Source organism: Kryptolebias marmoratus, linkage group LG8, assembly GCF_001649575.2.
Source record: "Kryptolebias marmoratus isolate JLee-2015 linkage group LG8, ASM164957v2, whole genome shotgun sequence".
NCBI lineage: Eukaryota > Metazoa > Chordata > Actinopteri > Cyprinodontiformes > Rivulidae > Kryptolebias > Kryptolebias marmoratus.
Window position 1 is genome coordinate 930800 of NC_051437.1, and position 11414 is coordinate 942213.

The 11414-nt window shown below is 38.5% G+C and overlaps 1 protein-coding gene across 3 annotated transcripts in view; it reads right to left on the minus strand.

Annotated features, from left to right (window-relative positions):
• Window positions 1–11414, minus strand: part of vps13d (vacuolar protein sorting 13 homolog D) — a 107331-nt gene that overhangs the window by 80428 nt on the left and 15489 nt on the right. For all 3 annotated transcript variants that reach the window (XM_017436743.3, XM_017436744.3, XM_017436742.3), the window contains exons 7-11: window positions 9368–9472; window positions 5430–5600; window positions 4270–4370; window positions 3863–4031; window positions 1502–1603 (exon numbers count right to left, since the gene is read on the minus strand). In XM_017436743.3, the coding sequence (XP_017292232.1) occupies window positions 1502–1603; window positions 3863–4031; window positions 4270–4370; window positions 5430–5600; window positions 9368–9472 (648 nt within the window). The remainder of the gene's footprint in view (window positions 1–1501; window positions 1604–3862; window positions 4032–4269; window positions 4371–5429; window positions 5601–9367; window positions 9473–11414) is intronic.

Below are 11414 nucleotides of genomic sequence, written 5' to 3' on the forward strand. Positions count from 1 at the left end.
GGATGGATGGATGGATGGATGGATGGATGGATGGATGGATGGATGGATGGATGGATGGATGGATGGATGGATGGATGGATGGATGGATGGATGGATGGATGGATATAACAGCCACTGTGTCTACAGTTAATCCAGATGTAAACACCTTGAAATAAAAGCACTTTTATGTTTTGATCATCTTTCTATTTCTTCTTTTGGCTGCTCCCTTCTTCAGGAGTTTCCACAGCGAGCAAACTCACATGAAAGATTTGGCAATTGTTTTACACCGGATGCCCTTCTTGCCATGAACCTGGGCTTGAACCTGCAGCCTCAGGATTACAATTCTGCAGCACTGACCACCAAGCAACCACAGCTTCATTTTTATATTTTAATGTCAAACCCAAACGTTTTCAGTCTGCAGCAAAAGGAAATGAATTCGCTTCACTGTTTAATACTTTTAGAGTTGTTTATATTAATGCTCATAATGTGTGAACCAATATCAGTTTTTGTGTGTTAATCAAAGTCATGTCACATTTTATTTTACATTTACTCTTCCAGGTCTACTTGAAAGTTCATCTAAAAATCCAGCAGTACAGAAGCACATATGAAGCACCTCCAGTTTTTTATTTTACACAGACCATCCTAAGCCTATTAGATAATTCTCTGTTGCTGCATACTAATTATAATAATAATTTACATGTGAAACTTGGAACTTCAGAAAACCCAATAATAAGAAAGAAAATAATGAGTTAGCCAACAAAATACCATTTGCACTGTGCAATACTTAACCATTTGAGAACAAACAGCAACTGTTTATTTATTTGGGTTAAATTGAAAACATACAACCCTAAAAATTGCATCAATGTGACAACATACATCAACCTGGTAATATTTGTATGTAACATTTTATATTTTGGTCATAATATGAATCTATTTTCCTTTTTCCCTAATGTAAGTTTATTTTTAGAGCTCCATCTTATAACCGTAGCTGAGTAACATCTTAAAAAGTTTTCAACTGCTGAATTGCTGTATAACCATGGTCCCCAACCTTTTTAGATCCACAGACCGGTTCATTATCAGACAGTATTTTCACGGACCGCGGATGAATGCAACAAAATAAAATGATACGACCGGCATGAAAATGGGGGTATTTTTTAAAACATAATAAACGTAAATCCAACGTGTACTTGCAGCTTTGTTAGCTGACCTAGATAAGCATTTTGACACGCATCAAGAGTGAGTCATAGACTGATGTAGTGGAGAGAATCAGGTCATTTTTTAAAATAAATGTCGTTCAGACTCAAAAAATAAAAAAACGGAAATACTATACATTAATTATTCTTTGTGCGCCCAGGTACCAAATGACCCATGGACCAGTACCGGTCCACTGCCCGGAGGTTGGGGACCTCTGCTGTATATTACCTATCATATAAATATGTTTATTAAAACAAAATTTTTAAAGTTGAAAAGTAAAATCAGGTTGTGCAACTCAACTAAATGCTGCATCATCATATAAACAAACCTCTGCAATCTGTTCCTGCTTTAGAATCCACTCATGAACGACCTCTCTGAGGCTGTGAAGTTCCTCCAATGTCTGCTCCTCTTCAACTCGTTCCAGTTCACTCTAGATGACAAAAAACCAACAAAAGATCTGTTTTAATTCAGTTTATTTATATAGCACTACTTAACAAAAGTTCAAAAGTTCCTTAAAACCACAACACTGCCTAGAGATCAGGAAACAATACAGAGTACAGTGATGCCAGACCTGAAATGGAAAGAGGCATTAAAGCTGGACTTATACTCTGCAAGAAGTGAAGAAATATGCTGTTGCTCATGTAGATGCAAGGCATTTTGTTCTCGTAGTAGCTCTGAGAGCCAGTTCTCGACAAAAGGTCTGGGCAGAACCTTTATCTCCTGAGGGTTTGCATCAGCTATTGTGTGGCTGGCCAGAAATATGAAGTAGGGGTGATTAATGAGGTCCATGCTGGTCCATGAGTTGATCAGGAACCAGTGTGCCCAAGATCACGCTGGGACATTAACTGCTGGGAGCTAACATTAGCTTCTGGGATCCAATAATCAAAGAGTGACCGCTAATCTGTCCTGGGCAGAGGCCAGGAGGCTGTGTGTGGGTGCTGCTGAACAAATGATGAGACTCAACAGTGGTCAAAACTGTGGGGGAAGTGGCTTCTTGAAGATTGACAGTGGGGCTTCTCTTGGAGTATAAAATGTCCTTGCGGAAAAGAACGTCTAGCCCACTGGAGCGTCTCTAAAACCCACATGGCATGCCGAAATGGCAGCTAAATCAACTTTGATACTGGAAAAAGCTTTTCCACAATCCAATAAGTTCTGTAGGACGCGTAATACCTCAGATACAGGACAGTGAAATTAAATCACATCCCTGTTCCCACACAAACTCTCAAATACACTCCACTTGCTGTCATAAAGAGAGAGGATGGATGACGCCCTGGCACTCTGAATGGTCTTAATCACATTTAGGGGAGACAGTCTAAAAAGAAGAAATTATAATTGGACAAAAGACTTCTTGTCAACAAATACCATTCCTTAAATGATGAGTTGCTCATTGTGCTGACTGCTTTATTCAGTTTCCTGCACTAATGTCTTTGAGCTTGTGTCTATGTTTATTTGGAACTATGATAATTATGCTTTAACATCGGTCATTTTTTTAGCTCCTGGTCACAATATGCTATCTTTATTTGAAACCTAAGTAATTTTAATAATCTAACATTTTCTATGCGACACAAGTTACTGTTCAAACCACTGGTGATTTAACATGATTCTGATGGGTTCAGCTGTACATACTGTGTGTATGAGGAGACATTTAGTTGTTTTTTGGCATTTGGAATGATTCCTTTTTCCACTCTGGTCTGTCTGTCGGGTCATCAAATGGTATTTAAGTTTAACAGTCATAACGATTCCTATGTTCTCCCACAAATGAGCTATATTATTTATTTTACTAATTACACTCAAATTGCATCCTAGTTTTTGTTTTGAAGCTAGACTGATTTAAAGTCACTTTTGCTGTTGGATCATGTTTGAAGATAATTGTAAAGTTTGTTTGTTTGTTTTTTAATCCCAGCAAGAAAACAAGGGTTAGAGGACCAGGTTCTGTGAGTCATGGTTCATTATTACATTCGAATTAGAATCACTTTATTATCATTGCTGGATACGGCCCTCTGAACCATTTTATCCAGCCTGCCGCGCAATTACAGACAAATTATTAAAAACTTGAAAGGAAAAAAAATATTAACAAATAATGGCCTTTCTGTGATAAAGTTGACTTTAATGCATATATATATTCAAGGCCGGATCAGGGTCAAGTGAACTCAACATAGGTGGTCAAGCATCAGTACAAGACAAGATCCGGTGACGGGCAGGTATTGATCATGGGGACTGAAAAAAGAAAAGTGAGTACTTAATGCATTTTTCAGGAGAATTGGACAAGTGATTATTTTTTAGTCAAAGTGAAAAGCAAATCTGTGTTCAGTTTGTGAAAATCTGCTGCAGTGATGAAGAAGTCCAATCTAGAGCAGCATTACAGGAGTAAGCATGCTGAACTGGAGGAGCTGAAAGGACAGACATGCTGACCGATGAAGTAATGGCACTTTGCTTGGATGCACAACAATCAGCATTTACAAGACCACAAAGCAACACAGACAACTTCATGGTGGGGGAATTAATAGCAAAGAAGCTCAAGCGTCTTGAAAGCACTACATTTCATGAGTTCTGTTGGTAAGTTGAGCAGAATGTCAAATTAGTATAACAACAATGCACTTTGTTTTTGTTACAGTCTAGGCACAACATATTTAGATATCCCATATAACCTCTTCCATGTATGATTCTTGTATGTGTGAGAGTGAATTACCTCCTCCTGAGGACTCAGCAGAACTCCTTTAAGCCTTTTGAAATAAAGGCTTGTGTAGGTCTGTGCATCTCGACATCGTTGCAAAGCAAAATTCCAGCTGCTTCGTTGCCGCTGCTCCCTTATTTCTTTCAGGTTAGCCTGAATGGCATACATCCACCACATCCTGCAGCTAATGCAAGAATATTAAGAAACCAAATGTCACCTAATAATTGTAAGGCTACTAAGAGCACAAGCAGTAAAAAACAAAGAATAGTGCTTTTTGGAAATTAATGCTGAGGACTTCAACTATTGAGTGATTTTATGTTACCTTCACAGAGCCTGATCATTTTTATAAATGTAAAAAAAGCTTGATAAAATGCTCCAAGTTTAGACTCTGACAGAAGAATTGGCAATAAGGTGTTACTTACTTCCCAGAAATTGGTACTTTGGGTCTCAACTGTATGTATAACATCCCTTTCTCCCTGCGATCCAACTCTTTAAGAAAAGCCATTATCTGCTGGTACTGAACCTAAGAGAAAAGAAACATTAAATCCAAGATTGATCTAAAAATCTCTATTGTCACAAATGCTAATAAAGAAGAAAAATTCAAACAGAAAATACAAAACAAATATATTAAATTTGAACAAACATTCTGTGCATTCTGAATATTGTCTGACTTTTTGAGAATCTTTTTTGGCATTTAAGATGTGCAAAGTGATCTCACTACTCACAAATACCATTTTGTGTCAAGAAGGCTTGACTTTTCAACCTTTAAATGTCTCTAGAAAAGTTCAGTTGAATCAGATGTACATTATTACAGAGGAAAAAAAATGTCAGTGTCTACACTCTTCACTGTCAAAGGTGGAACCAAAGGTGGTATGTCATTGGGCTGTGACTGTTGGAAGACTAGTTGGCAAATCAAAATTGTTAGAAAAACAGGTACATTTTCCATTTCATTCTCACTAAATTCTCAGTGCTTGCAACCAAGTAACCAATGGGCAGTGTAGCTCTGTTTTGAACAGCCAGTATTAAGAAAGTTACACTCGGTTTTCCTGTGTGTGACTTGCAAAACTGCATTCTTGGCTATGCACATTATTTTTTTGCCACATATGCCCACATCATACTCTCACACTTACGACTTAATCTACAGAAGTACACTTCAGAAATGAAGATGGGCAGATTTGGACCAATTTCTTAATAATTATTACTTATTACCAATGTGTTTTTTGGATAAGGACATTTGTGTCTGATGTTTTCTGTCAGAAGAGAGCTCCCGTGCAAGTGGCAGAATACAGCTCTAGCGCTCTTGAGACAGGTTGGAGACGCCCAAAACAACTTTGTGACCATTTGTGTAAAATTATATCACTGTAGTTTTGTTTTCTGAGCGTACTGTTAGTAGGTGGTACATTTTAAAATAGCACAAATATGAATGCTCCAAGGACTTCCGGTCAGTTTTTTTTTATAATATTGACATGATCAATTTACTGTCAACACAATAGTTCAGGCCTGCTTTTTCTTTTCCCATTAAAAAGAAAAAGAAACAAGAAACTTTTAGATAACTTTATACATCACTTATTTTCTGACAAACCTGGGAAAGGCGTAAAGACATAGGCTCCAGTTGAACCTGGCCTTCGATTCGAGGGGTGTGTCGAGACCTCAGAGGCTCCTTAGAAGTATTTCTTTTCAGCAGCACAGAGGCACACACTGGTTCAAAGATGTACTGATGCTCACGACTCTGCATACACTGTGTCATCGCATCCTGCACAGTAAAAAGCCAGACACATGACTCATATAGAAACATATCGGTTAAACCAAAGTCCTTCTGAACCAACAATGCCTTGAAAAAGTGCTCATACCTTTGATCTTTCCCACATTTTGTCACATTACAACCACAAATTTTAAAGCATTTTACTGGAATTTTATGCGACAAACAAACAAAAAATAAAAAATAAAAAATAGCACATTGAGAAGTGGAAGAAAAACAATACATGGTTTTCAAACTTTTTACAAATAAAAATCTGAAAAATGTGGCGTGCGTTTGTATTCAGGTCTCTTTAATTTATAGCTGCAAATAAAATCCAGAGCACCCAGCTGCCTTCAGAAGTCATCTTATTGGTTGATTAAATCCACCCGTCTATAATTTAATCCAAGTACAAATCCAGCTGTTCTGTGAAGGTTTCAGAAATTTGTTACTGAATATTAATGCTCAAACAGCATCATGAAGACCAAGGATCACAGCAGACAGGGCAGCTGGACAGAGTTGATGTGAGCTAAAAACAGGACAATTCTGAAACAAAACATGTTAGAGACAGCAAAAGACTTTAGACTGAGGTAGAGGGTCACTTTCCAGCAGGATGATGACATGAAATATCCAGCTAGAGCTACAATGGAATGGGTTTAGATCAAAGCATGTTAACGTTGGACTTTGACTGGGTAGTTCAGAACCTAAATACCAACTGGGAAGCTGTGGTAAGACTTTAAAATGATGCTCACAGACTCTCTACTTCCAATCAGACTGAGTTGCAGGTATTTTGCAAAGAAGAATGAGCAAGGGTTTTAGTTGCTAGATGTGCAAAGCCAATTTATCATTTTCCTTCTACTTCACAATTATGCACTACTTTGTGTTGGTCTCTCACAAAATCCCAGTGAAATACTTGAAAGTTTCTGGTTTTACGTGACAAAACTGGTTTTGGTTTCTGGTTTTGGAATATATTATGACTGTAAAGATGTACATTTTAGGAGTCATCTTGACACTTAAATTGTTTTACACTTCTGATATCTCACAGTCTGCAGCAAGCACCATCTTCAAGGACACTGATAATAATCAGATAACTACTCCTGCATGAATCCATTTTAGCAATTATCCAGAATTCTACACATGAACTACATATGACAAATTGTTGTTGATGATGATCAGTAGAAACTTTCAGCAGTATCTAAGAGATTTGATGTTGCATTATGTAGAAGCAGCTAAATCAACTGCTGAGGAGGCAGCCAGCTGATCAAGTGAGAACACAAAATGTGGTGTGTTAGGAGAAGGAATCTGGGCAACAAAGATGTTAGCTGGGCTCAAAGCCTCATGGGGTGAGGATGATATGATATGCATCAGCCCAAACCTTATGAGAGTAACTTAATAATCAAGGTAACTAAATATCAAGGTGTACCAGGTGTTAAAATGTTACGGTGCACTAAGTTCTTCCATCAACCTGCTTGTGGTTTAATGAGAACACACTGAGCTTTTTATCTCTAGTTATATTAAATGTGGAGTAGCACTCCATATCCCCTACCTGCTGCTACAAACTGTATCTCAGTTCTGTATGGAGGTCAGTAGGGCACTTTACTCATTTAAATAAGACGCCAACTGAACTTATTTTTTCCTGTTGCAAAAAACCCAGTCAAGACTTGTCTACCACAGGAGTGACATCCACTCATTTTAAGTTAAGTTCTGAAACAAACATTTTCAACAAACTGCAATACTACAGACTTGCAACCAGATAAATAACTCTCTAACATCAACCTGTCAGGCTCCCAACCTTACTTAAAAGAGAAAAAACAAACGCTCATGCTCTGCATTTCATCATGAGTCAGAACTTTATCACTAGATACTAGATTTTTGTCACTCGTTCAGATTTGTTTGTGAAAATTACATCAATGAGAGTTTTAGTTTTATGGGCTAATCTTGTTGGAGTTTTTAATCATCTGCTGAAGTTTATACATTATATTGCCAAAAGTATTCACTCACCCAACTAAATCATGGAATTCAGGTGTTCCAATCACTTCCATGGCCACAGGTGTATATGATACCACCTGTGCAATAAGTCCACTCATGAGATTTCCTCCTTACTAAATATTCCAGTCAGCTGTTAGTGGTATTATAACAAAGTGAAAGCGATTGGGAACGACAACGGCTACAAAGTGGTAGGCCACAAAAACATCACAGAGCAAGATCAGCAAATGATGAGGCACATAGTGCACAGAGGTCACCAACGTTCTGCAGAGTCAATCACTACAGACCTCCAAACTTCATGTGGCCTTCAGATTAGCTCAAGAACAGTGTGTAGAGAGCTTCATGGAATGGGTTTCCATGGTCGAGCAGCTGCACGCAAGCCTCACATCAACAAGTGCAATGCAAAGCATTGGAGTAAAGCACGCCACCACTGGACTCTAGAGCAGTGGAGACGTCAACAGTGAAGTTCATTATTGTGATAAAGTGCTATTCAGAGACAAGCATTCCCATCCAAACGTGTCTAGATTGATTTTAGAGAACTTCAAAATGTTTCTGAGGGAAACAATGACTTCCCCTCATTTTTCAGACTGTCTGTTTGGCAATAACAGGCGAATCCAGGGACATTAACCATGTGTGTTACTACATTTTTATTCAGCCAAGTTTAACTCAGAGACAGGAAATAATAAATGCTGAATCTGAACTATTTTTGGTGTAATGCTCCTTATGCTTAAATTTTCTAGAAAAATTACTTTGGACATTCCATTTATTGTTTCAGATTACAGTGGCACGATTTCCTGTTTGATAATACCTGCAGTTTTATTTCTGTGTACGTAGAACAGCAAGCAGTTTCCTCACATCTCTCCTGATGAAGCTTGTTGTTGATGGTTTGGAGTTTGAGTTGCTGAGGACAATCAGTAGTGTTCAAGCAAAACAGAGACACATTGTTCCAGTTCTTGATTGAGCTAGGAGTGACCTTCTCAACAGAAAAAGCCTGGAGCAGCTGTTCCATAAGTTTGACTAGAGCTGTCTTCACACTCTGTGTAAAGTGGGGATTCCTGCCGCCACTGGTTGCCAAATGGAAAATACTGTCACGGTCAACAGGGTCCGCTCCACTGTTAAGTTCAGTAGTTGGTCAAGGGCAAAAGTATATCTTCTCACACAGCCCAGTAGCTGGTCCTGGGTTTAAGTGGACATCCCCACTTAACAACAGCAGAAGCAAGAATACATCCGGGGGGTGGCATTTCCCCATGATGGTGGCAGCAATGGACTGCATTGTGAGGCTTTCTGCCACCATTAAAAATAAATAAATAAGAAAAAGACAGAGTAGCCATGTCCAAAGACACAGAGTTGAGCATTGTTCACCTGCAGAAAAACTTGGTTCATTCGTGTCTAGTCTTCACCAATAATAAGGCTTTGCCTTAGTGGGAGAAGTAGAAGACACAGCAGGCAAACACAGACGTTCCTTCTTTATTGCTATTTGCTGTGCCCGCAGCTTGATGACCAATCACATAAATGTAATAGTAGTAACCCATGCAAAGGTTGCCACACATTCACCACAACAAAAACAATAGCAGACAAAGCAAATGAAAAAAGTAGACATAAAATAACAGCTCCAATACCGACTGGTTTTTGCAGAGTCCAACAAAACCATGTCTGTTACCAGCAGCCATCTTGATTTACTTTACTATTATTAAGTGCACCAAATAATTTTGGACCGGTCTTCTAAAAGCTAACCTTTTTTTGCCAGTGAGTTTATATAAAATGAGAAAATTTCTCAATGACCATTACATATAACTGACCTGAATCTGACTTGCCGGCAGCTTTCCAAGCATTTCACACTCTGTATCCCAGTAGACACTAAAGTCCTCAATCTCAAGCTGCTTTTGGCGAAGATGCTTCTGGACCTGCAAATAAATTGAATAAATTAAGATTCCAGTATAACAAAGACCCCTGGAGTTTCTGAATTCAACAAAATCACCAGCTGTAAACAAAGTTTTTACTGTATATGAACAAGTTACAAATATGAGGATGTGCACAACAGGCCAAAATGATAAACTCCCCCACAGAATGGACACTGTGACATCAGTTTAGTTGAGCAACGCTTTTTGTGAATCCAAGAATAGAAGGGGAACTGCCTTTACACTTTGAAAGTATTTTTGTACTTTGTTAAAACTGGTTCAAATATAAAAAATAGTGAATAAAGCTGATGGTTCATTACAGAAAAAATTGCCCAACAGAACCTGTACAGTGACATTATCAACATAATTTATTCAGCCATGAAACACAGCAATTTGTTGTTCATCATGTAGCTATGTACATTTAGCATAGCAGATGATCTTGTACATATTACTCAGACAATGGTTAGGGCAAGATCATTGCACCACACTATAGCTTGAGTTCTGAGGTTCAAGCCCAAATTGTAAGTCACTGACAGATTGTGGACAGACTGTGCCTCGCACCAAATCTCCACGAGCAGCTGTTAAACGAACCTCGTCAAGCCTTCAGAGCTTCAGGAAATGAGGCATGTTTGATGGTCGGCCAGGCCCAGACTGCCAACCCACTTAAAAAAGGTAACTTGTCATTGGATCAGGAAAAATAGATACAGTTAAAACTAGATGTTTACATACACTGTATAAAAAAAAAACACATAACCCTTTTTTCCCCTATCGTCTAATCCATTCCTGTTGCATGTCAGTTAGGATTCACAAAATTATTTCTATTTTTTTAAATAGCAGAATAATAAAATTTAAATTTAAATTTTTTAATCACTTTCCTGAAAGACACACAGTTACAATTAGGTTTTCCTACCATTTAGTGTGTTTGAGGCAAATGTTTTGGGTTTCCTCCCACAAGCTTGTCACAATGATGGAATTTGATAGAATTTTGTCCCATTCCTCCTGACAGCTGGTGTAACAGAGTCAGGTTTGTAGGCCAACTTGTTCACACACACTTTTTTAGCTCTACCAAAAAAGTTTTATGTGACTGAGATCAGTGCTTTGTGATCGCCACTCCAAACATTGAACTTTGTTGTTCTTAAGTCTCTTTGCAACTAATTTGGCAGAATGCTTCGGATTATTGACAATGAAGACCCATTTATGTCCAAGCTTTAACTTCCTGACTGATGATTTCTGCTTTAATATTTTCACATATTGTTTATTTTTCATAATGCCATGTATTTTGTAAAGTGCACCTGTCCCTCCTGCAGCAAAAGATCCCACAACACGATGCTGCCACCCCCATACTTCACAGTTGGGATGATGTTCTCAGGTTTGCTAGCTTCTTCCATTTTCCTCCAACTGTATTATGGCCAAGCAGTTCAATTTGAGCTACATCAGATCACACAATATGTCTCCAAACATTAGGGTCTTTGTCCCTGTGTGCATTTGCAGACTGTAATCTGTATTTTTAATGTTACTTTCAGAGTAATGGCTTCTTCCTTGTTAAGTGACCCTTCAGCTCATGTCAGTTCAGGACTTTTTTTGCTTTAAATCATGACTCCCTGCCCAGCTTCAGACAACATCTTCACAAGTTCTTTGCTTTTGTTTTGAGGTTGATACCCACATTTCACACCAGATTATGTTCATATCAGAAACACAGAACTCTTATTCTTCCTGATGATGGCAGGATATTCCCATGGTGTTTATACCTGTTGTGAAAGGTGAAAATGGTGGAAACGAGACGAGTCACAAACCTGACCCAGTGAGACCTCACAGTGAGGAAACTCAGGCCCTATCTGGTCAGGAGGGGGAGAGCAACCCTCCATATCAAGATAACATCACCCAGCCTGCTGTGACCGGGGAGGATGGTCAAGACTTGCTGTTTGTTCAGCCCGCTGAAATTGCATAT